Here is a 21,384-nt window from a genome sequence, read left to right as displayed (position 1 = left end):
TTATTTCAATTTTTTATACATAAACACGCGTTTAAAAACTACCACCAGGTGTAGCTGCGGCGCGGCTCTTCCGCCAGGTGCATGCCGGGTAGATCATGATGGCGTCTGCAGGCTGTGTGGAGGAATGAAGTGGCTGACCGCTGACTGATTGCCCGGTGAACCCGCACTCTGCCGAACTGCCCGAACTGCCGGTCTTACTGAACTATGAGGTGAACTCTCTGCCGCTGTCACGCACAGTTAAACCCGTTATTCGAGGGTTTGAACGGTTTGATCGCCGCTATGTCCGGTGGCGTTGCCTGGAGAAGGACAGAGGCTAACAGATTAGCTGGCAATTGCTATCGTATTTTAGCGCAGTGTTATTCGTTTAAATTTGTTAATATTTTACGTAGATTAGCAGGTAGTATTGCTTAGCTTTACTGCTTCTCTCATGCACCTATTGTAATGAATTCATTGAAATGCTACAGTTAGCCTCTTTACCAGACTGCTAACTGACAGCTGCCGGTTAGCTTTAGCACATCAAACATAGCGACATCCCACAAAGCTATTTGTAAAACGCACTGTATGTGTGGCGAGTGTGACACAAAGGGGGCAGAGGTGGTAACATTAGCCCCGGGAGGTCTAAGGTCCGGTGACAGGTGAGGTGGCCAGGTAGCAGCTGTCAGGCTCAACCGTCGTGTTCCTCCCACTGTTGAAGTGTCAAAAGCTTCAATCCGTTTTAGTTGGTTATAGCACCTTGAAACACGTGTTATATCACTGGGTTCTTGAGTGTTCTGCGTAGCCCATAATAATACTTCAATATTTTCTCATCTTTTTTTGAAAAAAAAAAAGTAGCTTGAACTCCATTGGCGCATGGTTTACTGTAATAATGAAGAGGCTGATGTTTACATGATAAGTATGTTGAGGAGGATGATGATAATGATAACTAACAATTGTGAAAACGTGCTGTTACACTCTTTGCCCCCAGGATTGCTGTGCTGTTGCCCCCAAACGTCCTGGCTGTTGAACTATGCTGTGTTTTTCCACTGGGTGGCGCCTCCTGAGCCAAGCCCCCCGCCCCTTGGTCTCCATGTATGCCACCCGCATCTACAGCACCGCGGGGGGAGGAAGTGGAGGAGGAGGCGGAGTTAAACAGGGGCGAAGGGCAGGGCTAGCCATGCTTGAGGCTCCTCACCCCCACCTCCCACACCACCAACACCCAGCTCCCCCTCCCCCCACATATCCAGTGTATCAGGGCCGCCCTGATGCCCCCCGAGGAACTCACTTCCACCACCATTATCACCCCCATCCCCACCCACAGCCTGCACACCTGGCCCCAGCCCCATTGCCCCCTCCCTACCAGCATCACTTTCACACATACACCGGGGGGACTATGGCTGGGGGCAGCAGGAAGAAGACATGGAACTTTATCCACGAGAAGATGAGCTACGACACATTTTTCACCATGAAGCGTTTGATCGAGCGTTCACGGCGGCCCGATGAGGTCCTGCGTTGGGTCACACAGAACCCTGCTAAGATCTCTCACAACCACTACCCTGTCGCCCTTCAGAAGATTGGCCAGCTGCTGCAGGCTGCACTACCCCCACGGCCACAGGGTGACAACCCTGAGCCTGCAGAAGGAATGGCTGGACGTCAAATCCTGGAGCATCAGGACTTCCACACACTCTGCAGTGCCATCATCAGCGACTGCGCCAAGTTTGACAACTTCAGCATTGTCAACTGCCTGTATGCTGTGGCTGCTCTTGGTGAGTTGATGTCATTAGGTGGGAGACAAGGAAACCAGTTAGTGGAACTACTCATCCCAGCTTCTTTGGGCAATCAATTAGTGGACCAGTTCAGAAACTGTTCAGTGGCCCAAAACGGTTAATAAATCTGTTATTAGCCCAGTTACTGGACCAACCGCGTGACTGGGGTACTTATCAGATTATATAAATCAATTAAACCAGTCACTATTTACATGATCAGTCTTTATTGATCACTCACTGCCTGCTCTAGAATAAATCCTCTGTTCCTGTTGTTGTCTCGGTATGTTTAGGTCTTCCCAGTGACTCTCAGGTGGTCCAGGTGTTGGAGGCAGAGTCCCAGTCAAGACTAAACCAGTTTAACCAGAAGGATGTCTCCATGGTGTTCAGCTCTAGCATGAAGCTGCATCCAGGCAGCCAGCACCCTCTGACTGAGGCCTGCCTGGCTGGACTAGAAAAGAACCTGGAGAGGGAACGCCACCCACAGACATTGTTCCTGCTGCTGTCATACTATCGACTGAAGTGGCACTCGCTGCAGGACGCAGGAGCGGCTGCATCCTCCACTAACAGCAATATCAACAACCCCCCCAACCCTGAACAGCTGCTTACCAACAGGTGGGGACGTGCTGCCTATTGTGGGGAATACTGAACAGCAGTGTTGAGTATTGAATCCAATTCAGGATGGAAGGAATTGGGTACTTATAGCAAATGAAAAACCTGATCCGGAACACTTATTGTTAACTCCTATATTTGTATAGATATGATATAACATGCACAGTTAGCTTTAGAGGCTACAGCAGTAAAAGATTGAGCAAGGTTTGGCTTAGAAAAAGATGTGTGTTTACTTTACTACTTCAGAAAAATCCTGCGTGTGGTCAAACACACTCTGGCGAGTGTCAGTGGGGTCCGTGACCAAGAGATGGCACTGCTCGATGAGATGCTGTCAGCATGCACTCGGGAAGCGAGTAACAAGAGTCTGGAGTTGATCTTCAGCTCCCACCTGTTCTTCCAGAACCGCCAGGAGAGGTTCATCAGCAGCCTGGCAGGTAGGTCTGGGTTAAAAAATGCCTACATATAACAGGTATTGACTGCTGTGGTAGTTTCTGCTAGTGACTGAGACTTATAGAGAGTCAGAAGTTAGTCATGGCTAGTTGAAGTTGAATATCTCAGTAATCAATCACCTGCTGGCTAGAGCTCATCGGAGCCGTAAGTCTGGCGAGAGGCGGGGTTCATCCTGGACAGTTCATTACAGGGCCACAGACAGACCACCAGTCTGACACCTACAGGCAGTGTAGAATGTCTGCACACAGGGAGGCACCTGGAATCTAACCCATGCTGACTTCTGTAGTAGTTACACTGCTAGTTACTGAGCCCTGAGAACAGCCAAGTCTTGAGTCAACTCCTCCAGTCCCGGGGCTGAGCTCCTCACCCTATCCCTAAGCGAGCACCCAGCCACCTTGCATAGGAAGCTCATCTTGGCCGCTTGTATTCGTGATCTTGTCCTTTTTCTTGTCCAAAGCTCATGGTTTACCAGACTGACTGGTAAATTGAGTGATCTTCACCATGATGGATCCGTCCACCGATCACATTACTGCAGCTGCCGCACCAATCTGTCAATCTCACGCTTCATCCTTCCCTCACTCGTGAAAAAGACCCCAAGATACTTGAACTCCTCCACTTGGAGAGCACCTTTTTCCAATCAAGAACCATGGTCTCAAGGTTTGACTATTGGCCCGAATTCTCCTCTCCAGTACCCTGAAATAGACTTTCCCGGGCAGGCTGAGAAATGTGTTCCCCCAATAGTTGGAACACATACTCTTTTTAAAGGTCCCTGCACATGCAAAATTCACTTTTTGGATATTCTGGTACATTTATATGACAACCTGGTACATGTTAAGACACTCCTGGTGTGTTAGAAGAACATTCCCTACTTATTTCACATTTTGCGACTTTATCCAATCCGGTCCAAGAACGATCGATTTTCAAATTTACCTAACAGTCTTCGTCTACAGTCACACTCAAAGAACCAGCTTTGTACACCCCCAGACAAACCTGCGTTTCAGTCACTCACTGTGACACAAACTGACATGGGGCCATTAGGGTTCAGAAAGTGCTCCGTTGTTGGTTGTTCCAACCAGCATCGCAGCCTTTTCATTTTACCAGCGGAGCAAGAAAGGAGAACTTTATGCATTCATTTTATTTTAAATGGACCTGTGCCAGCATCGTTGCCTGAATGCTTGTTCGCGTGTGGACACCACTTCACCTCCAACTGCTTCGAAAATGAGGCTGCATTTAATGCTGGGTTTGAGGTTGAAGAAGGGCTCTGTTCCTACACGACGTGATCCACTTGCTGCTTACCCAACCGTAAGTACATGCTTGATTCTTATTTGATGTATGTACTCCAGAAGTTTCTTTGTTTATAATCTAGCTTCGCTCCTGTATAAGTAATGCTAATACAACAATTGATGCTAATAGCTACAGCGACAGAGAGAGACAGTGTTGCAAGGTGCTGCTGCGCAATTTGGATGAACCGAGGTCATTCACCTCAGCTCACATTTTAGCTGCTAGCACCCTGTTAGCGTTAGCGGCTAGCCCTAGCCCTCCACATGACGTTAAGTACAACTTGGGTTTGGCTGCATTAGTAAGTTTTTCTATATTTCTAAATACTACAGAGCCTGTCGTGTGTATGTCGTAGCCCAAGTAGACCTGTGGATTTGGGTCATGGAAATTTTTTTCAAAGTCTAACATGTATGATGTTACTGTCTACTCATTAGTGTTGCTTATTTAGTCAGCTAGCTGTTAGTGATGTGTCGTTCGTGACTGATTCATTCAATATGAACTAATCTTTTATCTGACTCTGAAAGAACGAGTCCTCTCAGACATGTTCAGTTCCATGCAGTACCTTGTCTTGCCACATGTCACCAGCTGCTTAAGCTCAGTCAGTAGGACAGGAAATAGAAATGATTCGTTCTCGACTCACTCAACTGAGAGTCCTTCCTCAAGGAACCTGTTCTTTTGTCACATGACACCCGAGCCGCACAGGCTCTGTAGAGCAGTAGGCGATCCAGTTCGTTCCTGATTTATTCCTATGGATCCTTACGGAACGTTCGTTCTTTTGTCACGTGACAGCTGTGATTCATCTATGGTGCTGTGTGGACTGATAAACAAGGAAATTAACGATGTCTGATTTCTGACTATTATTTATTTGTCACCTGAAAGCCGACATTATTTATTCATGGAATCATAATTAATTAGTGGTCCTTGATTCTTGTAGATGTGTGTAGTTTTGTGTATATAATGTAGTTTGTAAGTGTGTACAGTAAATCAAAACTTTTGAACATTATATGTTTATTTTGTCGTTCTGTATACTCTGCCACAATCATAAAATATGATGATGATAATTTAATAAATTCACGTTTTGGACAAGATAAATGCACCAGTTAAATAATTTAGTATATATTTTTTATTTTAGTATTATATTTTTACTTTTTGCTTTAAAAGTCTCACTAAAGAATAAGTTTTACTTTTACTTTTTACTTATTTACCAGCCGTCACCTAAAAGGCAACTCGGGCTTCACGGTTTAGTTCATCGTTCTCGTTCATCGTTCACAGCTCAGGCTCTGTGGCGAGCACCAAGTACTACAGTTCTTTTGGGACTCATTCATATGGATCGTTCGTTCGTTCACTTCGCAGGATCTGTAGCGAGCAGCAAGCGCACCAGTTTGTTCCTGATTCGTTCATACGGATCTTTACGGATCACCGCTACCAAGCGACTGTCGCGCTGTTAAACAATAATGGCAGGGAACATGCATGACATAAGCCACGTTAATGTGGTGCGTATTTGCTAGTTTTTCACATGGTTTGAATTGCTTGTGGTATTTTGTGATTATACTTTATCCGCTAAAGCAAATCATGTTGTCTTCAGTATATAGTGTTTGAATACTGCGACCATTATTACAACTCCCACAGCACCGCCTGCTCTAAATGAACGAATGACTCGATATAATTTGTTCACTTTACTGATCGCGAGTTAAAGAGCCGAGTCAGTTAGAACCGAACTTCCCATTTCCACTAGCTGTAAATGTGACATTGTTTTTTTATACAGGCTGGCGCATCCCAGCTACCGAAAGGCAAGGAGGTTACTTCTCAAACTGACACGCCACTGCAGGTTGTGGACACACGGCTACCTAGTACAACAGTTGTTGCTCACCTCAGGAGCAAAGGTATGTACATTTAACAGCAGTATGATAATTTGTTGGCTAATAGGCAGTTTTATTGGACATAGATTTTGGATTTCACATTTTAGTAGGAGAAGTATGTATAATATTGTCTATATATTTACTCTGTATGCATTTGGTAAACTTATTTTGATATTTTAGTCTGTTTATGGGTAATTTGTAATTCTCATGTTATGATGCAGATTATGTGGAAAACCCTATGGAGAACATCTTCAATAAAGTCCTGCTGGACCCAGGTCGTTACAGTATATGGTGGACCTTGTGAACATCCCTGTCCCACCGACTCTCTGAGCAGAATTTGAGCAGCATCCTCCATCTGCACAGCTGCTGCACTGCTTTCGATCAAAATGTCTTCCAAAACATGGTGAGCACAAAAAAGATCCTCACATCTCCCCAGCCAACTGCCCATGACTGTACATGTTCCGCTCCACAAACTATGTCTTCAACATAACTATAAATCCTACCCATCCCTTCCTTTCATTAATCCATCAGGCATTAGTTGACAATAAAGTTGGCTTTGACTATTGCTGTTTCACTGAATTCTTTTTTTTATAAGGGGAAAAAAAGAGAAAATATATCTATAATTAACTTTTATTCAGGTATTTCAACGAAAACAGTAATTTAGTTATTTCACAGGTGATCTAAGTCCAACATAGGTGTCCCTCAGGAAACACTGCCCTGATCCACAAGACCAGGGAAGATGGGATGACAGCTTGGACTCTTCACCCTAGAAGTCCCCAGCACCAGCTGATAAAACTTGTCTAGGCTAGATACCTGCAACAACTTTAGATACACACAGACATATCACTGGTAAATTTTTTAAAAGAACAAAATAACTACATTTTCTATTAGTTATATATTAGCACTTGATATATTATACACCAGCAATTAAAAATATGTTAGGTCAATATGTATTTAGAACTAAAGCTATGTTTGTAAACCAGAGTTCCCAGGTAGGTTATGCAGTGATTAATCTGTAAATAGTAAAATGTTCTAAAATTGTTTATTAAATTCTCAGATACTGATTTATTCCATGAATGTGGAATTGTAGTATTAAACACGTGCAATATCTGTGGTGGAAATTTCCCATAACAAGGCAGATGAGAGAGTTGTCTTTTGTGTGATTTATTATTAAAATAATAGGAAAATAAGAATAATGGCCAAAGCAAATCAAAAACATGGATGTTGATCGTGCACATCAACAAACCAAAAACCAGCTGGGGAGATCAGTGCACACACCACGAAGGTGTGATGCAAAGAGCCCACGATCCTCAAGTTGCTTCTTACTTTTAACCCCTTTCTCTGGCTCTGGTGGAATGTCTCTCTGCACCAATAGAATTGTTTGCGCCACCTTATCTTGCTGTGATTGAGAATGTTTACATTCTCACTTCTGCATCATCGTGTCTTGTTGTTCAAAGGAAGGAACACCAAGCTTGAAGACAAGATGCTTTCGCTTTACCAGCCTTGGGTCTGGTGGGGAGTCAGATAGGATGGAGCCAGAGTCCGGGTGTAAAAGACAAACATATATAAATTATTAGTCAGTCAAATGGAACTTCAGATGTTTAGACTTGATGTACGACAGGGCTCATGGGAATGTTCAGTGTTGCACCTAACCAGCACATGACGACTGTGTTGGATAAGACAAAGCACAAAGGCACAATTTTTACATTACAATATCTTGACAGCAACAGTTGCTGTCAGACCATGCATCGGTAGGCGTTCACTGTTCAGCAAAATATAAGCTGCAGCTAAAGATCCCATTATGGAGAAATTATTTTGATACAGCAGCAGCACAGGTAACAGAAAAACGTGTAAAAATTAGATTATTTATCGAGCCATGCTCCCAAACAAGCTATAGTCATGTTCAATATTCTGTATTAATTCAGGCTGCATAGGCTATTGGCAACAATTACTGCTGACGTTAGCAGCTGCTAATCAAGTTGCAAATTAAATAAATTAATCAATTAATTGTGAAATTGCCATGGAGACGTACCTTACGAAGTAAGTGTAACAACTTCAACAGCCTCGCATTCGACTTCAGAGTCAGATTTTCAATCAAACATGGTTGAACTCCACTACCAGAAGAGGTAGCTATTTGAGCTGTTACAATAGATTCAGTGACCATGACTTTTGATAACGGCGGCGGGTGGAGAACTGCTCCCAACATATGGCCGAAGGTCAGATGACATGACTACAAGGTCTATCATTGAAGTTCAATAACATAACACCACTTGAGTTCAGGGAGGCCGTTCCTCCCAGTCACACCTCTCCAGGTGTCACTGTCATTCAATGTCTTTGAAACCTCCCAGCAGAATGAACGCTTTCCAACACTCCCTCCAGAGACCCCTAGAAGGCCACCAGACACATGGTGGTTGAGCTGGGAAGCTATGACCAAGCCCACACCAGCCTGCCGCCGCCTCTCAACACAGGCGACTCCAGAGTAGAAGTTAGTCCACCCCTTCTCAACAAGTTGGGTTCCAGAGCCAGTTTCCAGCCGGTACCGCTCACCTCCTGCATATGCTTAGAGCCCCCCCCCCCTTGTAAAGTTACATTCCATGTCCCCATAGCCAGATTGGTTGTCCAGAGATTTTGTCACTGAGGCTCCTGACTTGTTGCCCAATCTACTTTGCACCTGCCCCCTACGGCTCCTCCTGCGGGTGGTGGGTCCACATGACAGATTTAGGCTGTATTTATGTAAAATTAAAGAAATTCAGATTTTCTTTTTTACAGAATATATTTTTTAATATATATCTGGCTGGTTTGATCTGTTTACCTGTCAGATGAGCTGCCGAAGAAGGTGGACAGCATCACTCCTTACACCATGGCTCTTATTGCCAAATACATTGCTCGCCACCGGCTGAGGGAGACCCAGCTGCTTGAAACTATTGCAGACTTCTTGGTGAAGAAGGCAGAGTACCTAGACAGCAAGGTAATGAAGGGAAGGGTGTGGACGTGGTCTTCACTAGGGGTGGACAGGTCTGCAGGTGTGTTTGTTTCTGTCCTCAGGTGATCCAGAAGCTGGTGTTCCCGTTTAGCAGGATGAGTTACCGTCCATCTAATGAGAAGCAGTTCTTTTCTCGACTGGAGGAGGTGGTGGAGCTGAAGGCGCTCAGCTCGCCTCTTGCCACTGTCAACATTCTCATGTCCCTCTTCCAGCTGGGACACTTCCCCGGCCTAGTGCTGCACCGTGTCTTCTCCTCAGCCTTCATCAGCAACGTCACCAGTCAGTACCACAGTCCTATACCCCTGCACCAGCACAGCCCAACTACAGCCAGTCAAATATTTGGATCTGTGTTTCCACAGACAGTCCACACACTCTGATCGTCCGGAGGTATCTCTCTCTGCTGGACGCTGCTGTAGAGCTGGAGTACAGAGAGTACACTGGACCGCGACTGCAGGACGCCCACAAGGTCCTCATGTTTGACCGCGCTCTGACAGCTGATGAGGTTAATCGCAAATATAGGTAACACACATTCCCAACATTCATGTTCCTAGGCTGTTTTGGTACTCGTCCCTCGTCCTGGCTCTACCCTCGGTATTGAACTGATGGCTGTGGCCCAGTCTTGCCCTTTGTGGCGGGTCTTTGAGCTTGTTATAATCTGGCCTGTGTTCTGTTGCTGTTCTAGTTCTTCTTCCTCTCTTCTCTGTCCGCTCACCCGAACCACTCTGAGCCTGGTTCTGCTGGAGGTTTCTTCTCCACTGTCTCCTGATGCTTTTAGATATTTTTGTCTTCCGGTCATCTTGATCTGTGCTTTGAGATTACCTTTGTTGTCGATTGGTGCTGGGTGAATCTGTCTGGTGATCAAAAAGTTGTAGTTTGTCCTAATCGCTTTCTCTTCTGGTAAGTTATAAAGGTCTGGTGGCTGAGGCATTACGTCAGCTGGTTGGAGAACACAACTATAAACAGGATGAAGTTCTGGCACCTGGATACTACACAGGTACGATTGTTTTGACACTCTTTTCAAAAATGAGTGAAAGTTTATAAATTCAAATCAGCTAGCATGCAACCCACAATGTTTTTGTGCACCAATGTAACAGCCTGTGTTATGTCGCACACAAAATAAAATAAACTTTATTGATCCAACAGTGGAAGATTCACTTACAGCAGCTACAAAAAACAGTAAGATGCAAAAAAAAATTTAAATAGAAAATGTTTCATAGGTAAAAACATCCTACAGATCTACAAATACTGGATATAATTTGTCTAGAATAAAGTAAATTAGACTCTGACACAGTGAGCAAAAATAAAACCTATGTTTAAAGTTTCATTCTGTTAAGTTTAAAAGAGGAGAAGAGAGAACTTAAATATTGCATTTTAGCATATTGTTACTGGTGCAGCGCTAAGATTATTTAGCAAACTCAGTGTTGCGTTCTACGTTAGTAGTAGAGTAGATATTCTGGCACATAATGTTAGTGGACAAGATTAGCATTACCGACAGGTCAATATGGGCACAGCAGGTCAAGCTGAATATAAAGCAACGGCCCTGCTACAAATACTGTATGTTGTTATGACCCACATGTTGAATGGTCTTATTCTGTCATTTCCAGACTTTGTACTGTGGCTGGATAGTTCTGGTCGGGTTCTGCCTATCAGGACAGGGGCAGGTCTGGGTCTGCGCGTCATTGCTCCATCCTGCGTTACCATAGCGCCCAAACTGTCTGATGGAGCAGTAGCTGTGGTTACTGCAGAGTTTCAGAAGTTTTCTCCATTCACAGTGCTAGAGGAGGGCGCTGAGCAAGTGTGTCAGGTGAATGAGGTGATGGAGGCTCGGGCCTTCCTGCCCTGCCACATCCGGAGCACTACAGGGACCACTGTGCCCTCAGGGCCCCCTCGATCTGGGTCTAATGGTGCTCCTTTGGACTATGCCCAGTATTATGTCCCTACACCAGAGTACTACTCAACTCTAGCAAAGGAGCACTCTCTGGAGAGTCAGGACAGCTCAACTCTCAGCAGCCCACCCTCTGATGCCCTGGCCCCAGTAGGGGCCCAGGGACCTCCAGGGGCTGCAGCCCCGGACTCACTCTTTCAGTTTTCTATTGGGAAAATACTGGAGGATGAGGCAGCACCAGGTTCCTCGCCGGGGCAGGAGACGGACTGCGAGCTGCCCCGTTTCTATGAGGGTGTTACATATTCAGAGGGATCCGAGGCCGACAGAGCAACACCACAGCTGCGCTCTGCGGATCGACAGGACCCTGACAACACCACATCAGACCCGAGACTCATTAAGAGGTCAGTCCGCCCCGCAGTCCAACTCAGCCACATCATGTTTTACAGGTACTGGATGTGAAATTGTCCCTGCAGGATCATAATGTCAGTCAATGACAAGTGGCATTACTGCCACAACTCTGAGGTTCTGGTTGGGTCCCGGGCCATGAGGGACCGACACCTAAGGCTTCTGGGATATGTCATAATTCAGGTGAGCTGCTGTACAGTACAGCCAATTGCACTAACTGTGCTTCCTACATCTCTCCACCACACCTATTTACCATTGACACGTCTTGCCCTCTCAGCTCCCGTACCATGAGTTGGAGAAGCTGAATGGCATCGATGAGGTGAAGCAGTACCTGCATAAAAAGCTGCTGGACGTCCCACTATGATGCTCTGTGTGCATGTCTACACTCTGGGTGGGGTCAGAGGTCAGCACCTTTTTTTTAGCAGAGCACTCGGCAGCGTCGTGTTGCCTAAGGTTTTACTGGCACACTGTCACCTTTGCGCAGATTCGGCTACGATTAACAATTTATTTATAGACGTTCTAATTAAAATTATTAATAAAACTGTCAGATTCAGTGATGGTAAACAAATGTTGGACATATTATAAACATGGGGCCACATTCAAGGCAACAGTTAAGTTTTCTCTTTTTGTTTTTACTTTTTAACTACTTTGAACAGAATATTCAAGAACCCTGTGAATTAATGAGTTTCAGTATAAAAAGAACTGTGGACATTGTAAGCTTAAATATTTCACATTGAAATATTTTCAGTGTCTGTGAACTCAACAGCTGCTGATGTCACCTGTGCAGGTTTGGAAAGCAAGCAGATGTTATTGTTGCTGTGTAGATGCAGAAATGCTATTTCTTTTTCTTCTGGGTGGGTTTATAATTGGTAAGCACGGGGATGACAATGATGCAGGTATTTTGGGGAATCTGTTGAAAATAGTGGAGCTGTAGGTGAACCAGGGGCTTCAGCTTATACCTGGAGGGATTGCCATGGTAACATGGTAGTTGGGTGTGTGGCTGATTAACATCAGGTCAAGTGTTAAATTATTTATTCCCATCAGGTGACGGACACATTGAAGTTTGTTTATATTCTATAAATCTATTAATTCAGCTGTCTATAAAACCTGAAACTGACCCATAATGTGCTGTGGTATGTTTTAACTTGTGTCACGTGGGTTTTAAATGGCTCATTCCAAAGTCTCACTTTAAGTTGTTGAGCTATGATTTTATGTACAAAACCTCAGGTGTCAGGTGTCAAAATGAGAACAGACAATACAAATGACTAAAGGTGCATTTATTAGTTTATTTTCTCAGGCAGAGGCTGATTGGAGGCCGAACGGTGTCCTCCTTCAGCGGTAACTAATAACCAGTAAGCAAAAAAAATGTCTCCACCTGTCAAATGTCCTTCTGATAAAAACCAACACTCCATAGAAATGGAAACATAACACACCATGAAGCCAGACCCCCCAGAGGGGGTGGGCTGCTGTGATGTTGCAGCTTCTCATTGGTCTGCCGGGGTGACTGGCAGTTGAGGAGGTGTGACCTGCACAGCCTGTCCTCCAATGAGAGGGATGCGGCACAACTAGTCCGAGTCTGAGTCACTGGATTCCTCTGAGGAGGTCTGATCTTCGTCATCATTCTGAGGAAACAGAAGAGTTACTTTTCCACTTTGTTAATTGGGAATCATCAATAGTGTACAATGCGAATCTGCCAGCACTATTTGAGCTCCTGTAACTTTCAGCTATTTTACTGTCAGAGCCAAAGGTTCTCCCGTCTGTGTTCAGGTGCAAGGATTTGATAGAAATAATTGCACTTTTGCAGCATCAAGTATTTGCCTCATTACCCACATGAAAATATCTTATTTATCCAATCAAACAATTAGTTTTGTCACCTCGTCCTCGTCCTCACTGTCTGTGCTTTCAGATGTTTCATCTTCGTCAGAGTCCGATGACTCGCTCTTCTCCTCATCCGAGTCGGACATGTCCTGCTGGGGGAGGAAGGTATGATTCTAAAGCAGGGTTTGAAACATAGACCTACCTAAGTCCAAGCTGGAAGCAGCATAGAAATACTACAACTCGATGAGCATCAGAACCTTCTCACGTTAACACAGGCTTTAGATTTCATTCTAACTGGTCTGGTGCAGGACACACCTTCTAGACCAAGTCACTCTGCTTAGAATGCTTCCCCTCGTGACCCAGCAACCGAGCTTGGACTTTCTATTTCTGCCTGAACATTTACTCAGGCAAGAGTAACAGCTGCATGTAAATCCAGCATCAAGGATCAACGCAGGTCCAGAGCCATTACGTGTGAAATGCTGGGCCTCCAGCTGTACGCGCAGCGTCCTACCTTGGCTCGATACGCCATCGCCCTCTTGTTCACGGCGATGCCAGGCGCTGTGGTTCTGGAACTGACCGGCTTCCCCTTTGCTGTCACACGAACCTTAGCGGCAGGGCTGCTGCGGACTTTAGCAGTGCCGCGACGTTTCTAACATCATAAGAAAAGCAAAGGACAGACAATCAAGCGTGCGCTGGTCGGTTCTGAGTCCTGTCAAACGCCGACCACAGGTGACTATTAGTCCAGGCTGTGACGTAGCATGAAGACAACCAGAAACTCACCGATGAGGAAAACTCTTTGTAGACGACCCGATCCTGGGGAGACAGGGACTAAAAACAGGAAGGGAGGACAGAATCAGGCTGGTTCTCTGCAACCTGGCTCAGTGTGAAGGTTCTGGCCTTGGTTCAGGCAGCAGAGCAGCAGCGTACCTTGACCCAGGCCTCCAGCTCTGCCTTGTACTCCACCTGCTGCTCCTCCACCAGCTTCTTGTACTTGTCTTTTTGACTCTGGCTCAGTTTGTGCCACCTCTTCCCAATCTCCACCATTCGTTCCTTCAAGCTGAAGTGGTTTAGTTCGCCATTGGTCAGCAGCTCCTGGGAGAACATCTGATACCCACTCCTGGAAAAACAGCAGCGGGATCTTGTTCTCAGATGAGGGGGCAACGCTGCTTTTTGTAAACTGCTGAACTTGTTTCTGCTACACTGGATCATTTTAAACAGACACTCTTTCAACTTTTCCTTTGCATTTGTGTTTATTGTTAGAAACTAGATTCAGCTCAAAGGATAAAAAAAGGAGTCCACACTCACACTGGAGGTTTCTTGGGTTCTCCATCGAACTTGGGCTTCCTCTGACCCTGAGCCGCTGGAGCTGGAGCCCTCATGTCGGACAGCTCCCTCTGCAGGACGCCAGCAGTGCAGCATAAAACAACAGATCAGTAAAAGTGAGCGTCATCACCCTGGTAAAGGAGGATCTGGTAGATTAGCAACTTTGTATGAAAATGTCTGTGTCACGCAATCAGTTCAAATGCTGTAGCCTCAGCAAATGCTCACTGACCACAGCCTGGTACTGAACCTCGTAACGCTTCTGGTCTTCGGCCGCCTTCTTGATCCAAGGAATCTTCTCCTTCTTCTCCATCGACTTCCAGGCAGCCTCCATTGCCGCCTGGGCCTTCCTACGGTCACTCTGTCGTATGAGCAACATTGGGTGAAAGGTCGCAACAGCTTTCACAATAAAAGCCTTCCAGATGTTTCTGCTAAGCCTCTTAATCATTAGGGTAACTCACTCTGTATTTAGCCAGATAATCTCCAATCACGCTGTGTTGCCACATCTCCTCGGCTGTTTTTGGTGTCTCTGGAAGCTTTGCCGTCTTTTTCCCATCTCGTTTCTCCTTATGTGATCCCGCTGGTGGCCACGGCTCAGCCTCTGTGTCCCGACACCGCTCCTGCAATAATGTAATCACGACATCACTGACACATTGATCACATGAATTCAGCCAGTGGCGGCCACTGGTGACAGGAGGAATCAGTCAGAAACATGCAGACCAGCGCTGGGCTTAAACAAAAGCAGACCTTGATGGACGGCGACTTGGCTCTGTGTGGACTAGAGGCCACGTTCACGCCCAGTTTGCCCCCCCCAAGCTTTTCTTCGCTCAGGACTCGGTCCCGTTCTTCTTCTGGGAGAGACTGGATGAGAACAAGTCCATTTGTTAAAGCACCTTTAGGCACAGGACCAGGAAGACAGTTGTTATGAGTGGGTTTGGTCTGAGGTTCTCGTTTGAGAAGCCTGCGTTGAGCTAAACATTTAATTAGCTCCTTCTTCTTCAGCAGGAATCAGCTCATACCTCTAAGAAGCGCTGCAGGTCGATGTCGTACTGCTTCTTTTTCTGAAAGCACACACATCAGACATGAAGTAACGCAGGTTCCTCCTCTGATGAGTGGACGTGAACCTGTTAGTACCAACCTGCTCACATCGTTTCTGAAACATGTCTTTCTCCTTCTGCGTCATCATCTTCCACTGTTTACTGCAGAGCACCATCCTCTCTGTGCTAGGGACGTCCTTCATGTTCACCATCAGCTCAGCGCAGTACAGTGAGTAGCCGTTACTAGGAGAGAATACAGGCGTCAGACAGGTGCTCCCTCGCTCGCTGCTGCTGCTCCTTGCTTAGTCAGGACTCACGGTGGTGGTTTGGTCGGTCGTCCGTCAAACTTGTCTTTCAGCTGCCGCTCCGCTTTGGTGAGGACAGACCGCACGTGATCGTCCGAGTTCACATCTGGATGAGCTTCGTGATATGCTCGCATGCTGTCCTGCACACACACAAACACTCCTGACCTGAAGCCTGGTTCTAAAAAGAGCCTGGTCCAACTTCTGACAGTCTACAGGATTAACTGGACTGGATTGATTCAAAGGATTAGGATCTGGTTTACTGGTACGTATCAGATGAACCTGAACCTTTTGGTTTATTTCTTGATTGGGTTCAGTCTGGTCTGGAGTGGTACCTCATAGTCTTTTTGGAGTTCTAGGGCCTTGCTGATCCATTTGAGTCTCCTCTTGTCAGACAGCTGGGACCACTGCCTCCTCAGAGCCTCCTTCAGCTCCTTCTGACTCACCTGGAACAGACAGACAGGTCAGTACGAGAGCACGAGAAGTGACAGGCGGTGCTTGTCTACCTCTGGGTGCAGCTTCATGTAGGTCTTCTTCTCGTGGTTATACCACAGCTGTTGAGGAGTTTTTGGTTTCTCTGGCAGCTCTGACTTTTTCCTTTCCTCCATCAGGTCTGGATGTTCCTCCCTGCGGGTTGACAGTCCATTTAGATGGTGGATCAGGAAAATCTGTCCCTTCAATTGTTGTTAAACTCACTTGAATCGAGTCATGTTCTTCTCAAATTCCTCTTTCTCTCGTTGAAACTCTGTGATGTATTTTTGCTAGAGGACACACAAAAAAAAGGTTGAGGCAGAATGGTCAGTTTATCCAAACTAAAAAGTAACTATTAGTGTTTGTATTGTTACACATTATGGACCAGACAATATATAATTATTATAATTAATAACCATTAGTAATAACTCTAAATTTTAATTAAAATTGTGCCAATATTTAAATAATTTTAAGAGATTTTATTTTATTAAAGGATTAGATTTAATTAAAGTTTGCTTAGTGGAATCTGTTGGGTTTTCTATGTAGTACAATTTCTGTCAGGTCTTAAAACTTCCTTTGACTTTTGTTGTGAAGTGGCACAAAAAATTGAATTCAATTGTTAATGTGCTTTTCTTAGGTTTATGTTCGTTTTGTCTCTCTGATCTGTGTTCTTCATTTTAAAAACGTATATATGATAAAGGATGAAAAAAAAGCAGATCACTTGAAGCCAAAGTCTTTGTCTCCACGTTTTCTAGCGGTTTAAACACGACTGACCTTCTTCTTGTCTGGAAGCTCCTTGTACTTCTTGGACAGAATCTTGGTCAGGTCCAGGTTACTCATCTCTGGGTGGATTTTGGCATATTTGGCTCTTTTTTCCATAAAAAAGCGAAAGTACGGTGTCAAAGGTTTCTTAGGGAAATCAGGGTGAGTCTGTTGGAACAGGTTAGAGGTCAGAGGTCACAGTCAACCTGTGTCCCATACTGCAGAGCCTTGTTTCGCTCATCTCACCTTCAGTTTTTTGCCTTTGTAGGGATTCTTTACAAACTCAATAGCATCAACAATGAGTTCTGTCATGGTTCTATACTTGCGGACCTAAAACAAGAACACACTGAGCTCTAACTAATGTGCGTCAACTTTAGGGTGGTTCTGTTATCTGGTCATTCAAATACATAGAACACCATACAGCAGTTAGATGCTAAAATAAGAGAACACCTGTAAATACCTTAACGTTTTAATAAGGGAAGAGCAGCTAATAAACTTGTCAGCAGCTTAAAGTTGTTGAGCTCTTTAGGAGGTTAAATGCAGGTAGAATGGACCCAGAACAGATCTGGGTCGTTTCTGGTACCTCAGACGAGACTTTCTGCCACTTCTGACGACACATGTCACCGGTGAAGCTGCCAAAACAAACTTTCTCCCAGTCAAAGTGAGACTCTGTGGTCTTATACTTCATGGCGTCGCCATCTGGCAGCAGTCCACGAATCCTCTCCAACAGAGTCAGGCAATCCTCCTTACTCCACTCATCTGTGGAGAGACAGCGCATCCGTGACTGATCCCTGTTCACACACCAATGCCTGCCATACACAGGCTTCGTAATAGTAGCTGTATGTAATGCTGTCACTTATCACTGTCACAATTATTAATGTTTAATTATGATAGTTGCACTATTTTATTGTATTACGTGTTTGTGTAATATATATGCATAGGTGTATGTATATGAATGTATTTATGTACGAGTATGCACACGCCTTAACATTAAGCAAATAACTGTTAATTATTTACCTAACTGCTATCTTTGTGCCTATTTTGTTGTTTTGCTTCACTGATTTATTTGATTCCAGCAGTTGTTTGATCAGGTTCAGTCTGGATTGGTGTACACCCCCCACACACACACGGCCTAATACATACAAAAAGAAGCATGTATGCATGCATGTAGCCCTGAAAACCGAACTCTTTTTCTGTGTTACCTGGTGCACTCTTGATCCTGGCACTCTGAGCAGCAGAAACGCTGCTGCCGCCGTTCATCATGCAGCACCTGACGGAAAAGGATGCGCCCTCTCCCCCCGCTGAACGCAGAGCAAAAACAGAGTCAGAGTCAGACGCAGCGATCTGTGCTTCAGTAACACATTAGAGGTTTATTAACTAGTGATGTGCATATCAGAAAGGATAAAATATATTACAAATCTGAACAGAAGATTTATAGCCTGTCTGAAGCCTGATTTGAAGTTTAAACGGTGTCTGTGTCTTATTAAAGTATGCAGACAAAGCTGAAAAGTATTTACAATGGTCTTTCCATTAATTTTAAGGACCACAATAGTTTTAAAAAACTCAAATGAAAGCCTTAAAAGCGGCACATTTTGATGAATAGTATGTTTCTGTAGCTGGATGTTTGCGGGAAAAGTCTACAAATATCAATACTGTGAATGCTTCATGCATCTTTACCAAAGCGAATACTGTGAAGCATTCATAGTATTTGAATAGTGTGAAGCCAGGACTTGGTGCTGATTCTGAGCTCGCCTGAAACCGAACCGACCGTTTCCAGGACAGCACTGGGAGGGCGGTAGAGAGCAGACTGGACCGCTGCAGTTCCACGTTTGATCGGATCAACTTTGGTTTGGTCCATGTTTCTGTCCTGAAACCACAAAAATCCTCCCACGTTTCTCGTGAACGTAGATTTCGGTTAAAGGCCTGCCGTTCTTTGGGGTCGCGTCCGGTTCTGGAGCCACAGCTCGGAACCAACGCGTTTCCATGGGAGTCTTAACGGGGTCGGTGACAACCGAAGGCAGCGGGCCGCCAGGCTGCAGCTGCCCGGTAATGGCGCCCGTCCTCCGGCAGGAGTCCCCACGTAGCTTCCGCTGGCTCGAGTCGAGCTCGTCGTTTGGTTCAAGGCAGAAAAACGCGAAAAACACGGAAAACGCAAACGTGTTTTTTAAAAAAAAAGACTGCAGCAGCGAAAAGCCCGGCTGACACGTGTAACTATACGATCGCGTTATTTAGAAAAACTAGTAAAATACCAACATTCGTCGACATCGGTGCGTTTAGATATGAAATTAATGCGATAAAGGGCGAAAGTTTCGCCCGATGCGGGAAACAAACGCGCTCAACGTGAGCTACGTGCGGGTTTCGGTGCTGAGCGGGCTGGCGACTGGCTGCTGCCCCAGAAGCCTTCACTGCGAAGCCGCCATGAATTTTCTGGAGACTCGGGGACGAACGAGCAGAAAAGCACAGAAATCTGGTCCAAATCCCACCGTACGACTCACCGTGTGATGGAGCCGCAGAGCCCGCTCGTCGCCGCACACCGCGGTGCTACTTCGGACGATATCGGGACTTTCAAAGTGTGCTTTTTTCAGGCGTAAACCCCGGGGAGTCAGGTCGAAACGAATCCGACAAAAGGAGCGTCTAGTCCGGTATGAAACTCCGCCCAGCGCCGCAGGGGGAGGAACTCCGGGGGAAAACATGAGGACAAAGGCGGAGGATGAAACCAGAGACAGCGGCGAAAACAGCAGCCGAGCCCGCGTACAGCCACCGTCGGTGCAGGACTCGAGCTTTTAATTACCGCTGGCTCTTCCCTGGTCCGGGTCCAGATGCTGTACCGGCGGGGCCCGGGGATCCGACCGCCATCCGGCGCCAGCGATGTAGCGGCCGCTCCGAGGAGCAGAACCTAAGCGGGCAGAAGGTCGCCCGCTCCGCGGCAGCTCGCGACTCCTTCCCCGGCCCGTGCGGAGCGGAGCCGCCACCAGAACCCGCATCCACATGGCATCCTGCCCGCTGATCTCCCAGAGAGAGCGGTCCCCTCCCAATGGGAGCCGTGAAGGTTGGAGCCGGTACCAATAGTTCCGAACCGCGGTGATCACACCTGTTCTGCGGGAAGCTGTGCACAGGTGAGCGGGTCACGGGTGACAGCGCCGCCTGTTTTTATTGCTCCATAAAAACCTGGGAGAAGCCTGCGGGCCCGGGGCCCCTGAATACCGCCACCTGCAGGCCCGGATGTTCACGTCTCAGTCTGGTGCAGAACCCACAGAACCGGTCGGGAGTCATGTGTGGACCCTGTCAAACTCCAAACTCCCCCTTGGGTTTATTCAGAAATAAAAACACTTTCAAAACTTTGTGTCTGTAAACTAACACCTAGAGCTTTTACTTTGAAAAGTAAATTATGTTGTTGCTGTTGTTGTTGTTGCTGCTGCTGCTGCTGTGCTTTTCTCTCTCTCTCTTTCTCCCCTCACCGTAATCGGTAGAGGCAAATGACCGCCCACATCCAGCCTGGTTCAGCTGGAGGTTTCTTCTTCGTTAGAGAGGGAGTTTATCCTCTCCTCTGTTGCTGTCAAAAAATGTTCAGATTAATAGAATCCTTTATAGGCTGGAATATTTTAAGGCATTTTTTAGTCATGTTTTGTGGTTTATTAATAATTTAATTTGACTTCTATTTAGGAATGTTCTATCTGCAAAAATTAAGAAATTATAAGAAAACACTGATTAAAAACTCGAGTCAGTTTGATTTAGCCTCCAATGTTTTTTGTTAAAGGTGGTTTCTTGCTGTATTTGTAGTTTGTGCCAGTTGACTTTTGCCAGACTGAGTTTAGGTTATTGTGTTAGTGACATGTTTGTACTTGGTGCAAATGAAGGAGGTGTGAAGCTACTCTGACCCAAACAGCAGAATGAACATATTATTTCATTTAATTATTACAAAGGATGCAGAACACCATGAAGTTCTGTCAGGCTGACATATTGCGTGATGGTTGTTGCCTTTGTCCCGTTACACTGGAAACGATCAGTTATCATCGATGATGTAAGGACGCTCTGACTGCATTTAGATTATTTTACCATTTAAAACAGTGAATAAATAACGGCTGCCTGGTTAATACAGTTATTACAACATCCTTATAGGGAATGTCTAAATGATATTTTTGTACACAACGCTTCAGCAACTTGTCAGAGCTACACTAACAGTCTTCTTCTAAGGTTGAGGATAAAACATGTCAGCCTGGTTAACTGGTGAAGTTAGTTTAAATGCCCGAATCCGTCAGACAGCAATGACTTCTCACTGGAACAATTTAATGACTGTGCTAAGTTTAACTGATAAACTTGTCTTTTGCTGCATTGAGTTCTTGTCTGTGTTTGCACAGGGCCCAGTGCTGGGACTCATACCTTCCTTTTTTTACATTTTTTGGTAGATGTGCTCACATTCTCCACGTGCTATTATTTCTAGGTCGTCGAATGTTACAGCTTCA

General features: G+C 45.6%; 2 protein-coding genes across 7 annotated transcripts; one reads left to right on the top strand and one right to left on the bottom strand.

Moving 5' to 3' along the window:
- Positions 1 to 50: 50 nt before the first annotated feature.
- fastk (Fas-activated serine/threonine kinase) lies at positions 51 to 20,651 on the top strand. 3 transcript variants are annotated; one of them, XR_008693030.1, is made up of 13 exons: positions 51 to 209; positions 965 to 1,742; positions 2,033 to 2,354; positions 2,598 to 2,785; positions 8,758 to 8,906; positions 8,984 to 9,200; positions 9,281 to 9,440; positions 9,824 to 9,915; positions 10,526 to 11,207; positions 11,280 to 11,394; positions 11,489 to 11,614; positions 14,290 to 16,151; positions 16,300 to 20,651. XR_008693030.1 is itself a non-coding variant. In XM_029131431.3 (12 exons), exons 2-11 carry the CDS (start codon positions 1,007 to 1,009, stop codon positions 11,573 to 11,575), a joined length of 2,748 nt encoding a protein of 915 aa, XP_028987264.1. In that variant the 5' UTR covers positions 51 to 209; positions 965 to 1,006; the 3' UTR covers positions 11,576 to 11,614; positions 16,300 to 20,651. The 3 variants fall into 3 exon arrangements, 2 of the variants coding, with proteins under 2 accessions (XP_028987264.1, XP_028987263.1); XM_029131431.3 differs by lacking the exon at positions 14,290 to 16,151; XM_029131430.3 differs by lacking the exons at positions 14,290 to 16,151; positions 16,300 to 20,651 and having other exon boundaries at positions 11,489 to 12,328.
- ubtfl (upstream binding transcription factor, like) lies at positions 12,474 to 19,911 on the bottom strand. 4 transcript variants are annotated; one of them, XM_029131434.3, is made up of 20 exons: positions 19,713 to 19,911; positions 18,124 to 18,222; positions 17,505 to 17,680; positions 17,168 to 17,251; positions 16,934 to 17,089; positions 16,385 to 16,449; positions 16,195 to 16,315; positions 16,024 to 16,134; positions 15,704 to 15,831; positions 15,488 to 15,629; positions 15,369 to 15,410; positions 15,097 to 15,210; positions 14,811 to 14,969; positions 14,582 to 14,710; positions 14,335 to 14,423; positions 13,957 to 14,146; positions 13,810 to 13,857; positions 13,541 to 13,678; positions 13,086 to 13,181; positions 12,474 to 12,833 (listed from the first exon to the last, which is right to left on the bottom strand). In XM_029131434.3, the coding sequence occupies exons 1-20, from the start codon at positions 19,909 to 19,911 to the stop codon at positions 12,777 to 12,779; spliced, it is 2,343 nt and encodes a 780-aa protein (XP_028987267.1). In that variant the 3' UTR covers positions 12,474 to 12,776. The 4 variants fall into 4 exon arrangements, with proteins under 4 accessions (XP_028987267.1, XP_028987268.1, XP_028987269.1 ...); XM_029131435.3 differs by having other exon boundaries at positions 13,086 to 13,178; XM_029131436.3 differs by having other exon boundaries at positions 14,600 to 14,710.
- Positions 20,652 to 21,384: the final 733 nt, after the last annotated feature.

Source organism: Betta splendens, chromosome 17 (genome assembly GCF_900634795.4).
Source record: "Betta splendens chromosome 17, fBetSpl5.4, whole genome shotgun sequence".
NCBI classification, from domain to species: Eukaryota; Metazoa; Chordata; class Actinopteri; order Anabantiformes; family Osphronemidae; genus Betta; species Betta splendens.
This window is presented reverse-complemented; position numbering and strand designations above follow the sequence as displayed.

Bases quoted from the DNA above. Each gene is read 5' to 3' on its own strand.
- fastk (XM_029131431.3), top strand. From the start codon at position 1,007: ATGCTGTGTTTTTCCACTGGGTGGCGCCTCCTGAGCCAAGCCCCCCGC. The intron at 11,208-11,279 runs GTCAGTCCGCCC...TTGTCCCTGCAG, and splicing joins GACCCGAGACTCATTAAGAG to GATCATAATGTCAGTCAATG. The intron at 11,395-11,488 runs GTGAGCTGCTGT...TTGCCCTCTCAG, and splicing joins TGGGATATGTCATAATTCAG to CTCCCGTACCATGAGTTGGA.
- ubtfl (XM_029131434.3), bottom strand. From the start codon at position 19,911: ATGTGGATGCGGGTTCTGGTGGCGGCTCCGCTCCGCACGGGCCGGGGA. The intron at 15,211-15,368 runs GTATGAGCTGAT...GTTCTCATCCAG, and splicing joins ACCTGCAGCGCTTCTTAGAG to TCTCTCCCAGAAGAAGAACG. The intron at 13,858-13,956 runs GTACGCTGCTGC...TCCTGTTTTTAG, and splicing joins AGCTGGAGGCCTGGGTCAAG to TCCCTGTCTCCCCAGGATCG.